Source organism: Rhinopithecus roxellana, chromosome 15, assembly GCF_007565055.1.
Source record: "Rhinopithecus roxellana isolate Shanxi Qingling chromosome 15, ASM756505v1, whole genome shotgun sequence".
Lineage (NCBI taxonomy): Eukaryota > Metazoa > Chordata > Mammalia > Primates > Cercopithecidae > Rhinopithecus > Rhinopithecus roxellana.
Genome location: NC_044563.1, coordinates 71,198,305 through 71,219,678, shown reverse-complemented (window position 1 = coordinate 71,219,678; position 21,374 = coordinate 71,198,305). Strand labels below are relative to the sequence as shown.

The 21,374-nt window shown below is 49.1% G+C and overlaps 2 protein-coding genes across 2 annotated transcripts in view; one reads left to right on the top strand and one right to left on the bottom strand.

Annotated features, from left to right (window-relative positions):
• The first annotated feature begins 1,321 nt into the window (after positions 1-1,321).
• On the top strand, positions 1,322-11,562 carry VSIG10L2 (V-set and immunoglobulin domain containing 10 like 2). Its single transcript, XM_030918771.1, has 12 exons — positions 1,322-1,403; positions 2,962-3,312; positions 3,588-3,863; positions 5,305-5,580; positions 6,187-6,435; positions 7,097-7,357; positions 8,688-8,978; positions 9,378-9,674; positions 10,342-10,464; positions 10,740-10,764; positions 10,873-10,925; positions 11,076-11,562. Exons 1-12 carry the CDS (start codon positions 1,322-1,324, stop codon positions 11,171-11,173), a joined length of 2,382 nt encoding a protein of 793 aa, XP_030774631.1. The 3' UTR covers positions 11,174-11,562.
• Positions 11,563-15,666: 4,104 nt separating this feature from the next.
• CDON (cell adhesion associated, oncogene regulated) overlaps positions 15,667-21,374 on the bottom strand; it is a 102,288-nt gene continuing 96,580 nt past the window's right edge. Inside the window, 3 exon segments of the mRNA XM_030918424.1 lie at positions 15,667-16,303; positions 16,847-16,862; positions 16,864-17,191. Coding sequence (XP_030774284.1) covers positions 16,140-16,303; positions 16,847-16,862; positions 16,864-17,191 — 508 coding nt within the window. The 3' untranslated portion in view covers positions 15,667-16,139.

Genomic DNA, 21,374 nt, shown 5'->3' with positions numbered 1-21,374 from the left:
GAGACGGGGGCAAGCCACCCTGAGCTGGACAGTGCTGCCGGATCCCCACACTGTATTCCATAGGAACCTCTAAGGGACTTCTGAGAAGATTCCCAGTTTGGGGAGTGGGGGAATTAAAATGAGTGGCCCATATGGACTGGTCACCAGGGGCAGTCAAACTTGACTCTCAGGGACCACCTGCCATTCTGCCCCATAGCTGAGTTAGGAGGGAACGGGGACTCGAGACCCTGAGGAAGGCATGGAAGGGCCGAGTGAGGGTGGGATAGGGGTCTGTCCATACAGCCTCCGTCCATGCAGCCACTGTCCCAGGCAAGTGAGAAGCCAGAGTGCTACAGTGACATCTCTGGGCCCTGGAGGAGTCACCTGGAATTCAAGTCTGACAGCTCCTGTCTTGGCTGAGCCTTGGAGAACTTGAAACCAGACATCAGATCCCCCTTCTCACTGGGGTTCAGGAATCTCATCCTCCGTCTAACCCTGCCACCAGAGGATGGAAAAATCTGACCCCTTCTCGGGCTGTCATTCAGAGACAGCTAGACAACAGGATATGCTCGGAGAGCTGGAGATGAGGATTCACAGGGTCTTGGACAGCAGGAATGCTGGGCTCCAGTCCAGCTCCGGGGTCCAGACTTGATATTTCAAATCTAGCCAGGAGCATGAATGGTGCACCTACTGCATGCTGTTCACCCGTGTGTGTGCATGAGCGCATGCGTGGACAGGCATGAATGATATCAAACACATCTGGGTGCATGAATTATATCAAAGATTTGTAAAGTACATAAAAAATAAATGTACAGCTTGAAGAACTGTAACCATTACTCAACTCAAGGAATAGCACATTTCAGCACCCCAAAAGCCCCCCGTGTGCTAATTTAAGTCTTGTCGTTTGATATTCATAATATACTCTTTACAACAAAGAAGGTGTTATTATCCCAATCCCTGTGTTCGGGAGTCCTGTGTTGGGCAGGTGATTGGACCAGAAGAGTTTGGGGGTCTTTCTCAACTCTGTTCAGTGACTCTAATTTTACAATATCCTTCGAGTGAAAATGCAGGGAGCTGGTGGTCCTCTCCCCTGGGTCTGCCCCAGCCACGTCCTGCCCTCCCCAACTCTGCATTATGGATGGAGTGAATCATCTCGTAAATAATTCATGAGTCATCGAGGCACTGAGGGTAACAGGAGAGCAGGGGTGGAGGCATGGGCAGGGCTGAAGTTGGCAACCTGAGCCAGACCACCATCCTCACAGGGCTGGGCTCTGCTCTGGGTAGAAGGGGCCCACAAGTCAGGCAGGAGCCTCAGGTGGGTGGCCACCAGGGAGATGGGGCCATGGTGGGTCAGAGGGCCCAGCACGACCCGGTCAGCCTCCTGCTGCTGATACGCCTCTGCCTTCTGCACCTGAGGGCCTCAGGTGAGTGATCCCCCAGGGGGTTCATTTCCCACTCCCATCCCACTATTCCTGCCTCTTTCTGAGGGATCCTCCTTTTGCACTTGTGTAGCCATTGCATGAAGTCCATTCAGTCATTCATCGGCAAGACATTTAACTAGCGTTCACTGAGTGACTACTATGTGCCATGTAGGTGATAGCACTCTGCTTTACCTTGAGAAGCTGGAGTCATCCTGAGAGCCACTGTGAGGTGGTAAGCTTAGGAGTGGCATGGTCAGATCTAGGTTTCAGAAAGTTCCCAGTTTTTGAGGGGCATTAGGGCAATCAGGAGATCATGGCCGTAATCCAGGTGAGAGATGCTGGCATCTCAGGCCAAAGCAACGTCCATGGGGTTGGAAGAAATTGGTTTCTGGGTTATATATTTTTATTCTTTTTTTTTTTTTTTTGAGACGGAGTCTTGCTCTGTCACCTAGGCTGGAGTGCAGTGGTGTGATCTCGGCTCACTGCAACCTCTGCCTCCTGGGTTCAAGCGATTCTCCAGCCTCAGCCTCCCAAGTAGCTGGGATTACAGGTGTGTGCCACCGTGCCCAGCTAATTTTTGTATTTTTAGTAGAGCCAGGGTTTTGCTATGTTGGCCAGGCTGGTCTCAAACCACTGACTTCAGGTGATCCGCCCATCTCAGCCTCCCAGAGTGCTGGGATTACAGGTGTGAGCCACTGAGCCCGGCCCCAGGCACTTATTTTCATGCAAATTTGCTGAGGCCCTCAGCACTTTATGGCATGAGGCCCACCCTGGCTGCATGTGAGGGGACAGCGGGGAACATGGTACTTGGGCTTAGGCTGCGGTTGAGGGCTGGGCCCTGAGCCAAGAATACCTGTTGAGTGACTTACTCCACAGGAACAACTTAATGGCTGGTCCCTGATGGACTGGGATGGGAGCTCCATGAGAGCAGAGATGGGGGGTTCATTTGTCCTTGTGACCCCAGCACTTTATGCTTAGCTGAATGAATGCTGGATGGGCTGATGCAGGCGGTGTCCTCTTCCCCTTGCTGCAATGCGACTGGAACAGGGTGGGATGAGCCCAGGGATCCTCCTGGAATCTTTACACAGGGAACTCCAGACCCCAAGCTGCCAGCGGCCATGCAGATCTCCTTATCTCCAGGGTCACCGTCGTCACATGACTGATCATCAGCCTCATCTTGGGGTGTTTGTTACAAATATGGATTCCTGGGCCCTAGCCCCTCACCACCACGGGGGGTGACCTGACCCCATAGTCTGGGGTGACGCCCATGAATCTGCCTTTTGAATGGTCTAGTGGCTCATGAGGAGTGGGGATCTCTGCTCCAGTCCATTCTCTGACTTCAGTCAACCCCTCCTTCAGTGCCTCCAAACAGGATACCCGGAGGCTCCCGCAGAAACTGTCTCTTGCCCACCAACTCCAGAAAAGCTTTTCTGTGGTCTTCCTGAACACTGCCTGGGCCACTTGGGACTGCAGAACCAAAAAGAGAGGCTCCAGGCAAGGCAGGGAGTGCAGGAGAGCCCAGAGCAGCCCAGAAGTCCTGCTATACCCCTTCTCTCCCCAGGCCAGCCCCACCCGACTCCCGAGGCCCCTGCAGAGGAGGTGGTGTCTGTCCAGGGAGTGCGAGGTGGCTCCGTGGAGCTGGCCTGTGGCTCTGGGCCTGCCCCACTGCTGGTCCTCTGGAGCTTCACTCCGCTGGGCTCCCTGGTTCCCCGGCCTGTGGCCGTCACCGATGGAGCCATGTCCAAGGTGGAGGCCATCGCCTCGGCTCTGGGAGTCGTGAGTCTGAGGAACGGCAGCCTAGTGCTGGGGGAACTTCGAGAGGGTGCCCGCGGCCACTTCCTATGCCAGGTTCTGCATGTGACTGGTGGCCAGCTCCACACTGCCTACTCCCACCTCACGCTGGCTGTGCTGGGTGAGGGCCTGGCCCCAGCTGCAGCTGGTCCGCGGGCTGCTTTGGATGTCTCTGCTTGTGTGCTGCCCATTCCCTTTGTGTGTGTGTGTGGGGGGGGGTCCAGGTTCTAAAGGGCGCCCCACTCCAGGGACTGAGGAAAGCTGGGGTGATGAGGATGGGATGGTCAGGGTGGGTGGGCAAGTGAGTCCCCAGCCAGCAGGGGTGGGGGCACCAGACACAGCTGGGCATGTCCTGGGTCTGTAATAACACAGCGGGCCTCTCCCTCCTCTGGCCAGTGCCGGTGTCTAAGCCTCAAGTGCGGCTGAGTAACCCGTCCCCTGTGGAGGGAGCCTCCGTGGTGGCCACGTGTGCAGTGCGGGAGGGCACAGAGCCTGTGACCTTTGCCTGGCAGCATCAGGCATCCCAAGGTCTTGGAGAGGCCCTGGTGGGGGTCACTGAGCCACTATTCCGACTGGACCCTGTCAACCGGACACACCTAGGCTGGTATATGTGCAGTGCTCGCAACTCCGTGAACAGGCTGAGCAGTGACGGGGCCTTCCTGGACGTCATTTGTGAGTCAGACTGTGGTAGGGGAGCTGTCAGGGCTCACACTCACCTCCCCATCCACACTCGGGTTCCACACCTCAGAACTCTCCAAATCCCTCCTCTGCGGCAGTGCTCCGCCCTCTACAAGTCTTCAGCAGGCAAGAGTCACAGGGTGCTATGCCCCTGGTGTCCAGTGCAGCTCTAGTTCCAGGCTGTTAGCCTTTTTAAGGTCACGGACACCCTTTTCCAGGAAAACGTGCATACATTCATGCTTATAATCTCACTCACGATTTCACTGGCAGCCTGGAAAGTCTGCCTTTAGGTTGAGCCTGGAGGGCTCTCAGAAACCAGCAGGACCCCGAGGAGACAGGGGGTGGGGCCACAGTGGGAGGAGAGGGCAGCCAGCCTGAAGTTAGAAATCAGGAGCCCTGGGGCAAAGATGAAGGCCGGGGTGGCCCAGAGCTCGCTGTCCCACATGGCAGCCACGCATGTGTATCTTCGGTCACTTGAAATGGAGCCAATCCAAACTGAGCTGTGCTGTATGCGTGGAAGGCACACTTGATTTTGAAGATTTATTCCAAAAGAAAGAATGTAAAATACCTCATCCATAACTTTTATATTGATTATATATTGAAATAACATTCTGGATATATTTGGTTAAATAGTAAAACACCTATTGGTGGTTTTTGTTTTTTGCTTGATTGGGTTTGGTCATTTTTACTTAAGATTTGGCTACTAGAAAATGTTAAGAAAAAAAATTCTGTGGCTGGCATCCGCCTATTGGACAGTGCTGGTCTTAGACGTTTTGAGGAGCAAGGACAAATGGCGTCCTATTTATTGGTCTTCACGGTGGCGGTTTGTGGAAATTGTGAACTGAGGACTGTTGAGGAGGCAGGTGAGCAGGAGAGTTCTTGAGAAAGAGGCAGGAGCAGACTGGAAGCAGGCAGAGAATTCAGAACTCCTTGGGAGTCAAGGAGAGCTTCGAAGATGGTGACCCCGAGCTTAGAACGCAGGAGAGAGGGGAAGGTGGAGTCCAAGGAGGTGAAAGGAGGCAGCTGCTGGGATCGGGCTCAGGGCGTCACCCCACTGCGGTATCTTACTTCTGCAGTCTACAGTGGCTGCCTGTCTGCTTCCAAGAGCCCCTCAGTCTCAGGCACATGGGGAGCACTGGTCTCCTTCCTCTCTTCTGCCCCACCTTGGCCCAACCCAGGAGTCCCTCGAGGAAGTGCCCACAGCCCAGGGCGCTCACCTCCACACATAAGCCCTGAGCACCCTGGACTTGCTCATGGGCCCTGGACTCGCTCATGGGCCCTGGACTCTGAGCTCCAGGAGAGCCTAGCCTCCGGGTGGACACAGGCCGGAGCATACTACATGCCCCCAGGATTGATGCATACATTCAGAGATGAGCATGTGCGTGAATGAAGGAATGAAGTTGGGGAGGTGTAACCGGCCTTCCTTGCTCTCCAGATGGTCCTGACAAGCCTGTGATCACCGTGGAGCCACTGGGACTCGCTGAGGAGGGCTTCTGGGCCAGTGAGAGGGAAGAGGTGACCCTGAGTTGCCTGGCTGCCTCCAACCCGCCTAGTCACTACGTGTGGCTCCGTGACCACACGCAAGTCCACACGGGACCCACCTACGTCATCGCCAGAGCAGGCCGTGTCCACACGGGTCTATACACCTGCCTGGCCCACAACAGCTACCTGGACTCCCGCACCCAGACTACTGTCCAGCTCACCATCTACTGTGAGTGTGGGGTCGCGTGACGCCCAGACCTGGCCTGGGGACAACTCACGCTGGAGCCTTTGTGGGCCTGTTCTCAGGCAGACCCAGCTGCCCCGTGGAGAGGCGTGCCGAAGTTGCTCTTGTTGGAGGGATATCTCTGACCAAGTGGAGCTGGAGGGCAGGGAAAGAGGATAAGAAAACTATGGGAAGGGGAAGGGAAGGGGGGAAGCTACCGACACTACATAGCCTCCCGCCACTAAGTGATTATTCCCATGGCCCTGCGGACTGAACTGAGGCACAGAGAAGGGCGATGGCAGTGAGGCAAGGTGTGCTGGCTCCTGGGTGCCTGGGGCAAAGATGAGAATGGGAGATGGGGCCTTCCATGGGGCCTCTGGGATTCCTTGGGGACTCTAAACTCCTATACACTTGGTAACCTCCCGCCCCTCACCCGAGGGCTCAGCCTGTTCCTCACCAGCCCCTCAGAGAGCCTCAGTCTTTCCCCTGACTCACTTCTCCCTACTCCTCTACCCATTGACACCCCTGGCCTCCAGACCCCCGGCCTGGGCTTGGGGACTGCAGGGCACTGGCAGTGGAGCCTGCGCCAGCCTCACTCACTTCCCCATCCAGATCCCCCTGAGGGACAGCCCTCCTGTGCAGTGCATCCCAGCCCCGGGGCTGTGACTCTGCTCTGCGCCTGGCCTGGAGGGCTTCCGCCTGCCCAGCTGCAGTGGGAAGGACCCCAGGGACCTGGCCCTACTGCCCCCAGCAACGTCACCTGGAGTCATGCAGCCGCCCAGCTTTCCAGTGGCAGCGCCTTCACCTGCACTGGCCAGCACCCAGCCCTGGCACCGCCTGCCCTCTGCACAGTCACGCTCTGTGAGTGGACACAGGAAAGCCCAGGGCTCTGACTTTCCAGGCAGAGTGTGGGTAGAGGTCAGGGGAGAGCTGGGGGGCCTGGGATCTGGGTGGCGCTCCAGACTGCAGGCTCCAAAACACGCCATGTAACAAGCAGGTGGGCGGCACTCAGCTCTCAGTCCCCATCTCCCATCTTTCCCATCCACACTGTGCTCTGTCCCCCTCACTTCGGGCTTGGAGCCCTGATACCTCCCCACTGTCCCTGCCTGCAGGGTCAGCAGCCTCTCATCGCCCCTACACTGCCCTTCTACCGCTCTGACGCATGTTGGGCTTGAAATTTGCCTTCAGCATTCTCTCTGCCAAGTGTGCAGAGAGAAACTCCCAGCCATCAGCCCAGACAGAGTTCAGAGGTCATCCTGTCCTCTTTCTGGAAGCCCCAGAGAGTTAGTCTTTCTGTCTATATTCTAGCATACATTAAATCATAATCATTATTTAATGTCTGTTCCCACCATTTCCCTGGCACATGATCAGCCATCAATAAATGATGAGTGTGTGAATGAGTGAGTGACAAAGTGATGAAGGAAGGAGGGAGTGAAGGAACAAATGAAGGAAGGGGGATAGTGCGGATGTGCCAAGCCCTTCCTCCTTCCACAGGGCCATGCTGAGCCATCATTCTTTCCAGGGGAGCCTCTCGGGAGGCCCACCTGCTGGAGCACAGCCACAGTGGGGCACCAGTTCATCATGCTGAGCTGTGAGTGGCCTGGCGGCGAGCCCCCCGCCACGCTGAGCTGGCTTGACGAACAGCAGCAGCCCCTGGGCGGTAGCAGCTCCTCTATGGCCGTTCACCTCCTGCAGGCCCAGGAAGATCTGGCTGGCAGAGAGTTCACCTGCCGGGGCACTCACCTGCTCAGGACCCCTGACCCCCACTGCCACCTCCAGCTGGGTGAGTAGGGGCTAGCGAGTTTGTTCTGGGACTGGGACAGGAGGAGCAACCCTTTGGAACCAGGATAAAGAGATCTTGGGGGGTGACTGTGCTGGCATGGAAAGTGAGTCAGTGAGGACGGACAAGTTAGGAGGTAGGTAGGAGCTGAGCTCCCAGGGACTCAAGTTTTCTTTGATCCATAAAATGAGGGGGTTAGGCTAGGTCAGAGTTGTATAATGAAAATATAATGTGAGCTATATATGTGATCTAAAATATTCTAGCAGCCACATTTAAAAAGGAGAAGAAACAAGTGAAATACTTTGGTTAACTCAATATATCCAATATGTTGTCATTTCAACATGTAATCATAAAAATTATTAATGAGATATTTCACATCTTATCTTTCAAATCTGGTATATATACAATTACTGCACATCTCCATCTGGCCTGGCCACATTTCAAGTTCCCATATTGACGTGGCTGGTCACTACAATATTGGATAGCACTGATCTAGGTGATGTGGAAATGTCAATTGCATAGTCTTCATTTACATGGATTTGTGTAAGAGAGATGCCTGATTATACTGTTGATTTGCATTAATGTTTCCAAAGTCAGTTCTTTACCTCTCTACTCTGGTTTTGGTCTGGTTCCTCCTTGTCTTCATCTGGCTCTGCCAGTCTATTTACTGCAACCAGGAAAAAAGAATTACATATCAAAGTAAAAAAAAAAAAAAGTGAAAAAAGCAAACAGAGAAGCTGTCATATACAACAGTTCTCACAGAATGGTTTACCTCTTGGTCTCCAAAGGCTTGGTAACTAGCATGTTCTCAGGGCTCTAAGGAGACCTCAACCCCAAATATTTCCTTCCCTATTACTCAGTCTCAGGACCGGAAATTCCATCGTAGGAGATTCATTGACACCTGAGAGTCTGGGTCTTTAATAAGTCAGTCCATAAAATCTGAGCGCCTGCTATGGGCCCAGCGCTACGCCTGGAGCCAGCCAGGAGGTGGGGGCCACTAGTGGGAGGGAGGACAGGTGCTGGAAGGGGCTGTTCATGCAGAGACGAGTAAGGCAGGGCCCCTGCCTGCAGGAGCTGAGGCTAGGGTGGGGCAGGGAAGGAGCAGGGAGGAACACTGTTGATTTTATCCTATATCAGCAAGCCCTGGACCACACTGCGACAGTAACTTGGCATAGAATGGGAACGTGAAGAGAAAGCAGACTGGCCCCAGACAAGCCTCCTTATCAACTCTGCAGCACTCCCGCTCCATCTCCTCTCCATCCCTTCCAATGCTGGCCAGCACCTTGTCCCCAGGCCCTCCCACTAGCCAGGCTCATCCTCTCTGTCCCCGCAGAAGCCCCACAGCTGGACGTGGCTGAGCCCCGCGTGTCAGTGTTGGAGGGGGGAGAGGCCTGGCTGGAGTGCTCTCTCCGCGGGGGCACACCACCTGCCCAGCTCCTCTGGCTGGGGCCTCAACAACAGCAGGTGGACCATGGTACTTCAGGATTCACGCTGCACCCTGAGGGTGCCCAGCTACGCCTGGGCATCTATGATGCTGACCCGGCACACCACAGGGGCACCTACCAATGCGTGGCCCGCAACGCCGTGGGTAACAGCAGTCGGAGCGTGCTGCTGGAGGTCCTGAGTGAGTGAGGGGTCGAGTGTGTGTGTGTGGTGAGGTGGGGGCCGGGAGACCAACAGCCACAGAGTGCTTTAAGTGGAAAGGCACAAGGATTCCCCGCTCCCAAATGTGAGCGCTTGAGCTTCCTTGGGCATAGGCAGGACTCAAGAGCTAGATGGGAAACATGTGCGTGAATCTGGTACACTCATGGCAGACAGAACGCCGTGCAGGCAGCATCGCCTCCCTTTCACTTTATACATGAAAAAACTGGTGGGACAAGACAGGGCTTCTCAGGTCCACAGACCCCAACCCAGTGCCTTTTCCACACAGCCAGGCTGCCTCTTGACAGGAGCAAATCCGGGGGCACAAGCTCACGTGGTTGTAGGTATCCATGTGCCTCTTTGTGTCCCCACCCTCACCCAGGATATCCAGCTCCTCCCAACGTCACCATCAGCCGCCTGACCTACGGGAGGCACCGGAGAGAGGTGGAGCTTCAATGGGCCATCGCAGGCCCCGGGAACCTGACGGGCTTCCTGGTGCAGCGGAAGGCCAGTGCCCTGGGCCCAGGAGCTGGGGCGTGGGAGACGGCAGCTAGTGACATCGAGCCGGAGAGCCGAGGCCGGCGGCTGGGAGGCTTGGACCCCGGGGTCCTTTATGCCTTCCGCATCCTGGCTCTGAATCACCACACTGCAGGACATCCCTCTGAGGTGAAGATACCAGGTGCCAGCTAATGCCAGGGAGGGACCCACCTTTTCTCCAAAGCACTGGCCCCTGGTTCATCTTCCTCTTCACAGAGCACCCCCTCCTCTGTTCATTTACTCCCTTCCTACTGAATTCTCCCGTCCCCAGCCCGTCCACTTCTCCACTCTCCCCTCAGATAATCTCCACGGCTCTTTCCCATCCCTCCCTGTGGGGCTCGGGAGGCTCCAGGCTGAGGGTTAGGAACCCTAATTCATGTGATCAGAATAGAGAGGAAGCAAAAGGTGCCGGTGACTAAGAACAGGAACCCACTCTGTGCCTCAGTCTCCCCTCCAGGGCTACAGGCAGGCTCTCGGCTTCCTGCTGCCCCCTCTCCATCCTGGGAATTCCTTATTTTATGGCATACTTCTCTTCAGCCCCAAGCCGCCAAGATAACCAGACTTTTGCTTTCTGCACCAGAAACGGGATTTGGCAGGAGAGTCAAACCCCACAGCACTAGGCAGACAGAGCGCCACGTTCCTTGGGAGAGACCTGATCTCCGGGTTCTCTGGGTCCCCCATGTCACCTGCAGGGGGAACTGGATGAGCAGGGCACCGCTTCTCCAGAACCCTAGTGGTTCCCTACAAGCCACTGTGGCCCAAGTTCTGCAGTGGCTCTAAACCATGTAACCTATGCTCTCCCCTCCTAGCGGACCCCCCCTTCAGTGCCTACCCAGCGGTGTTGGGTGCAGCAGGCACAGGAATGGTGGTGGCAACGGTGGCCTCTCTACTGGTGTTCCAGTATGCTGCCCGGCACCCAGAGACTTTCCCCTGTGAGTGGGAATGGGAAGGGAAGGGCTGCTTGACCCCACAGGGTGGCCAGACCCTGAGCTATCCAAAAGAGAGCTGCAGCACTCCCGGGGGAGAAGAATCTAGGCTCTTCCTTAATTCTGACCCTCTCCCCAGTGCTAGATGGTGCCATTCAGGGCTCATCCCCTTCTGGGTTCCTGAGGCCCTAGTACAGAGCCCATTGGGAAAGAGAGGGCCGTTCTCCTGGGATCTCTGCTGGGCTGGCCAAGTAATGTTCCTTTTCTTTTCCTTCCTACAGGCCTTGGTCAATTGCTTGTTCCCATGTGAGTGTGGAACCCCAGTCATCCTGGGGGCCAGGGCTTTCCTCCAGTTGGAAAGGAAAGCGAGGGAAGTGAGTTGCCACTAACTTTACTCTCTCACTTCACTCTCAGGGAGCAAAGGCACCAACAGAGGGGCCCCAGAGAAGATGCTGAGGTGCAGGCAGGTAAGCACGACTATATCCAGAAAAAGATCACTCGTGTCCAAGGAGACCAGTGCTGGGTGCTGAGGGTGACGCTTGGTCTCTCTTGAGCTCTGGGAACATCTGGACACTCCCAAGGCATCTCTGTTCTTTGCCCACATACGCTTTTCCTAGGCCTTGAAACACCAACCGCCACCCCAGGTTTGGATCCTGCACAAGAAACCACGGATGCTCCAGTGAATGTCACCATCACAGTGACTGCAACACCATGAGGCCCAAAGAGGAAGATGCAAATAGGCTTAGGGAAGGCAGGCGGGATTTGGGAAGAGCGCTTCTGTCAGACTTTGGTCGTAAAACCAATGTAGCTAAGACACCAACTACCACTTTCACTTAACACCCAGTCTTTCCAACTGGTGCAAGGCCCTAAGTGACATGGTTTACAAGAGAAGCCCTGGCCCAGCTTGTGGAAGACAGAGGTGGCAGGACGAGGAGGAGGACCCACAATTGGGAGAGAAGGATCACTGGGTATCTGAGGGCAAGTGACAGCCATGGTACTGGGAACCGTCTGTGGTGCTACACACATATGAGCAAGCTAGCTGCTTCCAGAAAAAAGTCTGGATGGAACAATTCCTAAATAAATCAGAGCTGATGTTCATGCCAACGGAGGGCTATTTCCATTGCAACTCCCGCAGAGAGGCTGATGGCTGGGTCCCAGGTGTGGCCAGTGGGGAGAAACAAGGTGTGTGGGTGTGTTCCTTCGCTCAACCGTAGCTTAAGAACATCACTGACGCTGCAGTGGCCCGACTCCAGGAGTCCCAGCCCACAAGATACAGAGCGGAGGTACTGCAGATGTAGCTTCCCGTCCCCAGGCTGGGGGAGCTGGCCCACAGAACACCGGGGCTGTTCCAGAGTCACAATGTCAGCTGCCAGCATGACTCACTAGCTCCAAGTGTGTGTGTGTTTGTGTGTGTGTCTGCAATCTGGGTGAAAACACAAATGAATGCTTGTTCAACTGACTAGAAGACTCGGGACTCCAAGCCGCCTCTGCAGGAGACACAGATGAGAAGAAACGGCAAGAAAGCCAACGGGTGACCCGCCAGCACAAGGGAAGTGGCGCCTGAAAGGAGACAGAAAATTGAGAAACTGAAGAAGGTTCTGTGGTTCTCACAGAGTTAGACTTTATTAGATAAGGGGTTTCAGCTACCCTCAAAGCTCTCAGGACTGGGGCTAGGGTATAAGGAAGGCTTATTTAAATATGGGAAATAAAATACAAAAGGGCCACACCCGATGCAAAAGACGTTGTTGGCTTTCTGGTCACAGATGCCTACAGACGTGTATCTCGTAGGGCAGTAAAACAACACTTTTTCACAAGGCTAAATCTCTATACTGGAGTTCATAACAATGTGGCCCTAGGTTAACGGTAAAAATAGACAACGTGTGAGGCAGGACCGCTCCCCCTCATCCTTCCAAGCTCCTCTCCTACCCACCTCCCTTCCTTCCAAAGAAATGCAAAGCTGCCCCGAGGAGCTGGGCCTGCCTCCACATTGCCCCCCAGGCTCAGGCACGTTCTCAGCCTCCCCTAAAACACTTGCCCAAGATCCTGCTCCTTCAGGGCCTTGATCTCTGCAGCCAGAACAGAAAGGGTGTGCACAGGGGGAGTTTCAGGGGAGGACAGGGGTGGAGGCTCCAAAGAATTTCAGAGGAAGGTATGCGCCCACCCCAGTCACAAACTAGAAGCAGCATTGTACAAACAGGGAGTAGCCCCACCTTCAGGGGCTACGCTATATGAAAGCAGCGTTCTCTTTTAATATAAAATCATGTCAACCACATAAAACCTGCCAAAGCTACATCATTTAAAATATGTACAGTTTCACACATAACATTACAACTTTAAGGAAAATCAAACATACTTTTCAATATGATACAAAGCATGCATCTCAAAGTCATTACTTTAAAAGAGAGCAACACAGGTAAAATTCAATTCTAAACTTCACTTCTTGGCAGTACTGTAGCTGGAATGAGATCTGTGGCACAATCAGCCCAAGCCGGATGCACCGAGTCTTCATAGACTCATTTGACAAAAACAAAACCCAGAAAGAAAGGCTTTTGCTAAGAACACTGCAAAAGGTTTAGAACATTGCCATTTCACTTGCACCCTGGCAGCACCTGTCACCAGACTGTCAGTGCAAAACTGAAAGAAAAACATTAAAAGGAGATAGTGAAATGATACAGTGGGAGCAGGGCAGTTTAACGCTAAAACAATCACACAGAATTCTAGATGAGAAGGAACATGAAGAGGCTTGACCAATTTCCTGATCACTGAGCACAGTAAAGCTCAAATTTCCAGGTGGAGGTGGCAGACGGGCGCATCAAGGGGAGAAATGTGGACTCCTGGAAGACGAAGTCATAAGCAGAGCTCTGCCCACAGAGGCCAGAGGGCAGCTTCTCCGGCTGTGGAGCTGGAGCCTCAGAGGAATTCCACAGCAGGGACAGATCACAGCAGACGGAACGGGACTGGTTCTATCCAAAGAGTGAACCGCCATGCTTGTGGAAAGCAGGATGGAAAAATGGGAGGAGCCCAGATTATGGCTCCAGATAAACTGGGTTCGGATTCAGGTCCCATGGCTCACTGAGTGACTTGGGGATTTTAATGTCAACTTTGTAGATGTGTTGTGAGGGTTAAATGAGTTAACAGTAACAAGCACCGAGCACAGTGCCTGGTACACAGCAGTTATTCAACACGTGTTAGTGCTCTCTCTCACACTGTACCATGTCCTCTCATTTCCTGGTGAAGTGACATTAGGTAGGACTGTTTGGGTGCCTGCGCAGGGCAGACAAGTTCAGAGCCAACTCACACTTAGGGAGAACTCATACCGCCTAAACATACAGGCAATTATATATATATATGTGTGTGTGTATATATATATTTATATATTTCAATATATAAAGGCATTTTTTATAAATAAAATACAATAAAAAGAATAACACTTAAAACAGCGTTACTAATAATATAAATAAAGCAGTCCACAATGAGACTGTCCTAAAGGTAAAGCCGTTTTCTCTTCCTCATGGACAGGTCCCATATTCAAACTCAATCTTTAAAAGCAGTTCATGACCTAAGGCTCACGCTAATACGCCTGTTTCCTGAATCAAAATGGCTGTCGTCTATGGACATCGACTCGCCTGTTTTCTAAAACGCCCTTTGTGACAGCACTGCTGTAACTTGATTGGCTAACACAGGGTATGTTTTCAGATTCTGCACGCTGGGACTTTGTCCTTTGCTAGTCCCATAAATAAAGGACGCAGCTATCCCCCTCCAGAGCTAATTGCATCGAAGCAACATGAAGAATAAATCCAGTATACTATAGGCACGGACATCTGGAATGTAGAACTTGGGCCTACAGCATCCCTAATATCTGACTAGGGAATTACATTCACTACATTCTACTGGAAGTAACTCTTGCATAGTGACCCAGCTTAAACAAGCACATTTTCACTAACAGTTCTATTATAAAATATATAGACATATGTAAGGGAATACTGATGCATTTATACAGAAAGTTGGTTAACAGAGTATTATATTCTATTCCACTGCGATTTCTGGGAAACTAACATTTCTTCACTTCTGCTGGAATTGCTTGACTCTATATAAAGAGAATAATTTTCTGTTTCTTTCCCCAAATGGATGCATAATGCAAAAAGGAGCAGTGATCCTTGAAAGCTTGACTCAAGCTATGAAACACACTGATATGATTATTGCTTTTTAATGTGAAGAGCCTTCCAAAGGCAGCTGCAAATGTCCTTGTCACGCAGAGGCAGCCGTGGTCAGGAGCTCTGCTGACCAACGCTTTGGGTGCCTGTTTACAAGGGTGACATTCTGAAAGAGGTATCAGGAAATTTCAGAAAAAAAAAAAAAAACCCTTTTCTTCCAACGTAAGTCTTTTCTGACACTCACCCCTGCAGGCTGCTGCCTATGTTGGAGGTGGGGGATGACTAGTTTCAGCGTCAGGGCACCATGAGCATATTCCTACGCTAATCCAACAGACTGGAGAGCTCCCACCAAGACGGGCTCCCTGCAGCCTTCCCCTTTCTTTCTTCTAAAAATGTGTATCTTTCTCTTCAAGCCACCACTTAATGTCTTATTTTGTTCCTACTCCTAGAAACAGTCAAAAAGAGCCCCATAGTAGCCATTTGATAAATAAATGGAATTTGAAAGCAGTGGGACATGAGGCATTATGTGTCTCTCTGGCCTTGGTTTCTTTTCTGCATACTGCCAGAATTCATCAAGACCTTACACTCCACCACATCCACAACACGATGACTAGTGCCTAGCAAATGAACGTCACTTGTGCCCACGTGCAGATAGAAAGTCAACAGGACACGTTACCACTTTTGTGGAAGGCACTCTTGTAAAATTCGCCAGCCAAGTCCGCTATTATAAACATGGGTCACAACTGCAGCTGACTTCAAAGTGTTCTCAGAAAGTCTAGTAATACAGGCCGGGCGTGGTGGCTCACGCCTGTAATCCTAGCACTTTGGGAGGCGGAGGCGGGTGGATCACTTGGGGTCAGGAGTTCAAAACCAGCCTGACCAACATGGTGAAACCCTGTCTCCACTAAAAATACAAAACAATTAGCTGGGTGTGGTGGCAGGTGACTGTATGCCTGTAGTCCCAGCTACTCGGGAGACTGAGGCGGGAGAATTGCTTGAACCCGGGAGGCGGATGTCACAGTGAGCCGAGATCAGGCCATTGCACTCCAGCCTGGACAACAGAGCAAGACTCCATCTCAAAAAAAAAAAAAAAAAGTCTGAGAATACACTATTAAAAGACCATTTTCTACCTGAAAAGCCAGCGGGTGGCAACCTTCAAGTGGCCCCTGCATTCCCTCCCAGCCAAAACAGCCACGAGATGGGATCCTTTGCATGAGGAGCTCTTGCTGTCACTGTAGCTGTTAGAAAACATGGAAGGACCCCTCGGCCCTCCAGGTGACTGAATACTATGCAAAACAAGGTTGTTTCCTACTGGGGGGAGGAAGGAATGGGGAAGAAAACATTTAAGGCATAAATAATATAAAAGGGCACACATTTTAAGATACATTCATATGACATTACTACTACAAAAAAATAAATAATGATTTTCTCTGATTTGAATTAAGGTCCTTCACACAGTTCACTCCCAGGCCTGTTTTGTGCAGTTACTGGCTTGAAGTTGGAAAATGACCGGTTGTTTGCACATCCTCAGGTTTCCTGGGGCTGCTGAAGGACCTCTGTCGGGCCGTCTAAAGGAATGCCAGACGGAGACCACGTTGTCTTTTCAGCACAGCCCTCTGGCACAGGTGGCAAAATAAGAGCATTCCAACTTACAACGTCGTTCTCTGTTTCTGAATGGGCACAGCTGTCTCCTGAAACACAGAAAGGTTTGGGAGCATTATCAAATGATAAAGGTGGATTTTTACAAAGCAGTCTAAAAACTTCTTCACACTTTGAGCCATGAAGAAAGAAAAACGAGCGTAAGTAGAACCTGGTTTGTGTTTGAATCTGAGGGAGACAGAAGGTTTAAAAGGTTTAAATAAAGTTGAACTCTCATAAGTAGCTGTACAATCCACCTGAGGATTAAAGCAACCCCTTAAAAGCCCTAAAATAACCATCTGATAGAAAGGTTACCACTCCAGAACCAACTCAAACCAAAAAGGGGCTCATGTTCACAAAATGCATTCTTCCACCACGTCTTCTGTTACCCTATGAATGAAATCAAAGCCTATTTCCAAATAGATTTTCCGAAGTGTGATGGGATTGACAGCCTGAGATGAAGGACATGAGTAATAACAGAATTAAAAAGAATCCTTTAACTTGAGTCCTATCTTTTTTTAAAGGACCCAGCATCCCACCCAGTCTCCCAAGAAATATGTAAACTAATCATAGAGGGGAAACTCTGAAAGCATCACCTTCCCATACACAGCTTCTTAGCTAACTGAAGACGATCTGGAATCCCAAGGTTGATCATGCCTTCCTGACCTCTGCTGAACTCTGCTGGATCTTCTGCGCTATCAGAGCTGACGTCATTTACAATGTCCTGACAGCAGGTACGCTGAGTAGGGACTGGTTCCACATTGTCCTTGACGCTCTCCTCAGGCAACGGGCCACAATCAGGGACTGCGGAAGCCAGGCATACAGGCACCTTCATGTGACTGAGGGGCTTCATTTCCAAACCATCCTGAGGATAAGGTGCTACTACAGGGACCACAGGAAGAGGGTTGCTGCTGAAAGTGCTGTTGGTTTTGGTGAAACACCTGCAGAGTTTAAACCAAAAGAAACAGAATTGTGTCTAGAGGAGACAATAATTAAAATAAGCCTATTTTGAAATATCATTTGGTATTCTGTATTCACAGACTCTTAAGAAAGACTGATGCTTAAAAACAACTAAATGATTCACCATGATTTGAAATCCTGAGAATTTGAAAATGATAGTGAAAAGTGCCACACAACAGGAGAATACATCAAAAGAAGACTTAAGAATGCATCCTTATATAATGTCCCAGCACACAGGCTTCCTTTGTCTTAGTCTACTGTCAGAAGTCATCTACTTCATTATTAACTGGCTCCCAAAAGTAGCACCCAGAAGGAAAAGGCCATTAGCTACTGGGAAGAATGAGGGAATGAAAGAGGAAGACGAGGACAGGAAGCTAAGAAATGTATGGCCACATGAAAGAAACGACCTCAGGAAAGTTAACCAAAAACACCTTGCTTTGAAATCAGACGATATGTTCCCCCTCATTCTTGGAGGAAACACTAAGGATTAGACATTCAAAATCCAAGAATTTTTAATTTTTCAACTTTTTTCTTCACAGAATTAATGAAATGACTGGAATTTATTACCACTGAGCAGTTCACGTCAATTCTGCTCTACTTTTACTTCCCGCCTTTACCTACAATGTGCATTTTAATTTTTTTTCTTTCTCTTCTTCAGACTGGACGATTTCTACTGTTCGATATCTTCTTGTTCGTTGACTTTTTCCTCTGTTGTCTCCAATAACTGTTAAGCTCAACTAGTAAATTTTCCATTTTAGTTATTGAGCTCTTGAGCTCTGGAATTTCCATTTGGTCTTTTGTATAGGCTCTGTTTATCAGTTAAATTCCCTATAAGTTCATTTATTATGTGTATACCTTCCTTTAAGTCCTTGAACATATTTATAATGGCTGCTTAAAGTCATTATCTGCTAATTGTGACACCTGGGTCATCTCAGAGTCTGTTTCTATTGACTTTTTTCCCCCTTAATTATCACATTTTCCTGTTTCTTCACATGTATAGTAATTTTTTTAAAACTGGATTTTCCTTTTAATTTTCTGGTTGCTCTGTTGGCATCAAACTCAGTGCTCCGATAGCTTCTGCTTGCATCCTTGCCCTGAGATTGGAGAACAACAAAAACCCATAAACTCATAAATCTCACATATTTTATTACAAGGGTAGACTCTTATTGTTTCTGCCTGCTTCTGCTTATTCTCCAATGCTTTCAAATAATCCAGATTTTATCATTATTATCTGTTGATGATCAAGCTATTCCAACATTCTGGAAGTTGGAACCTCAGAGACATTTTTTTTTCCCTAAAATTGGGAGTAAGAAAAGTCTGGAGATGACATTGCACTGGGCTTTGATTTGGACGTGTTAGGTAGGAAACACAAAGGACTGACCAGTAGTATCCTGGAGCTAGATAATGTTAGGCAATGAAGATAAGAATTATTTGGATTTGCATCCTTTAAACATGCGCTGATATGTTTCTGGGGCAAAGAAAAATCAGTAAAAGTCTAATCAACTGTTGCTAGCAGTTACACTGGTTCAAGTTATTGGAAATACCAAATCTTAAGCATGAAGACAGATATAAACCTGAAAGAGAATAAGATATCTGTCAGTAAACCAAATCTTTAAATAACTCCAACTTTAATTTCAAATAGAGAAATATACTCACTATATAAATAATTAAATTCAGAGACCAGTCGCCTGGTAAGTAAGGTAAGACAAGTATTCATCTGTGCAGAATAATTATCTAATATGACTCTAATTTTAATGCTTAATTCTATAGCAAAAAAATGCCTGATTTAGATATAACCTATGTATTTCCACGCATGTCTTCAGTGAATAATTAGTGAAGAAAACCCTGGTGTGGAAGGACGTTAACTAGAGCCACAATCAGAGCACTGGTCTAGAAGTGTCATGACTGCAGAAGAGTATGGCATTCCTGACTTATTCTCTTGTCTATTTTATTCAACCCTGAACTTATAAAAAAATTTTCTGGATGCTGGCAAAGGTGAGCACTAATCTGAAAGCCATTTAGAAATGTCCATGTGATCAGTGTCTTCCTTTCCTGCATTTTGTCATTAGTCTCCCAATACTCGGGGAACCCTCAAGTCCCCCTGAATGTATTCAATGCATGGAATCTACAGACTCTAAACAGGGTGAAATGTGGAGCAAGGTTGGGGGGAGAAAAGCTTTTGTGAATCTGAACTACTACTACTGAGAATTTAATGATTATCCATCTACATAAAAAACCTTATCTGAAAGAACCCTTTATTGAGAAAGCATTTGCTAAATACCTTCCATAGGTTAGACATCGTGGTAGGCACTGAAAGAGTGAAGAGTGAAGCAGAAAGAGAGTAGAGAGGGCTTTTATAAAGACTGAAACTTAGGACCAAATCATGTCAATCCCAGAATGACTTAAAGTGATCTGGGCCTTGTCCAACTGCCTGCCAAAGGCAGAAGGAAATCCTTTCTAGAGGTGGAAAACATCTTCCAGAAACTCTGCAAGTTTATATATCTGATGTCTAAAATTCAATAAAAAGTACAGGGCACATCAGGAGACAAGAACAAGAGAAAAACAAGTGACGTGGATAGTGAGTTAGCAAAGACTTTAAAACCTGGATGAATACATTCAATAAAGTAGACGACAACAATTTAACAGAGAACTAGAATCTAATATTAATAATCACTTGGAAATTCTGAAATTAAAAGTAGAGTAACTGAAATTTAAGAACTCAACACGTGGGGATAAGAGCGAGCTGGGCACAGGCAAACAGAGGATTGTTGACCATGAAGCACATCGGTTCCCATGACAAAGGATGGAAAATATGAAAACAGCTGAAGGAACACAGGAGGCACCATATGGCGAAAAACTCTATGTATAACTGGAGTCTCTCTGCAGGGGAAAAAGAGAGAATGCAACAGAAGCTGCACTGGAGACACAGAGGCTAAGAGTTTTCTTTTTTTTTTTTTGAGACGGAGTCTCGCTCTGTCGCCCAGGCTGGAGTGCAGTGGCCGGATCTCAGCTCACTGCAAGCTCCGCCTCCCGGGTTTACGCCATTCTCCTGCCTCAGCCTCCTGAGTAGCTGGGACTACAGGCGCCCGCCACATCGCCCGGCTAATTTTTTTTTTTTATTAGTAGAGACGGGGTTTCACCGTGTTAGCCAGGATGGTCTCGATCTCCTGACCTCGTGATCCGCCCGTCTCGGCCTCCCAAAGTGCTGGGATTACAGGCTTGAGCCACCGCGCCCGGCCCTAAGAGTTTTCTAAGCCTGATGAAAGCTCAAGCCACAGATCCAAGCTCTGTGGATCCGAAGCAGAATAAATTCAAAGAAAATTACACCTATCAATGCCAATAATTAAATGAGTAGAAGCAAAACACAAAGACAAAATCAAAAAAGCAGCCAGAAGAAAAAGACGTATTACCTTGAAAGGGAACAACAATAGCTGTATAGATGATTTTTCAAGAGAAATGATGGAAGCAATAAAGTAACAGAATAATGTCTTTAAAATACAGAAAGACAGTAACTGCCAATCTAGAATTCAATAAGCGGTTAAAAAAAAAAAGAAAAAAAATCCTTCAAAAAAGAAGACAAATTAAAGATATTCTTTGACAAAAAAGCTGGGAAACTGTCACCTTCAGTCTTGTACTATAAGAAATATTAAGGGAAGTTCTTCACGTTGAAGGAAAATGACTAGCAACAGATTTTTTTTAAAAAAGGAAATACAGAAAGGAATGAGTAGCAACTAAAAAAGGAAAGCAGGGAATTCTGAATAAATACGGATTGCAAAAGCAGTAACTTTAATGTCTTAGAGGATTTTAAATATTTTTAGAATACAAATGATGAAAATAACACAAAACATTGGAGGGGGAAATGGAGTTAAGATGTTCTAAAGTATTTGTATTGTCTGAAAAGTGGTAAAAGTCCTAATTCACATTAAACTCTAACTAATGTCATAATGGCTGGCCCCAAGCACATAGAAAATGACACACAAGAGGACCTCAAAAATGTTTTTTAAAAATGATAAACATTAGAACACCAGACTGGTTCCTTTTTTAATTATCAGGGAGCAACAATTAAACTAACAGTCAAAGTACCTTATAGCAGCCCATCCCCAACAGTAAGATAGACACATATATTAAAGTGAGAATGAATGGATGCACTTTGAGTTTTTGTAT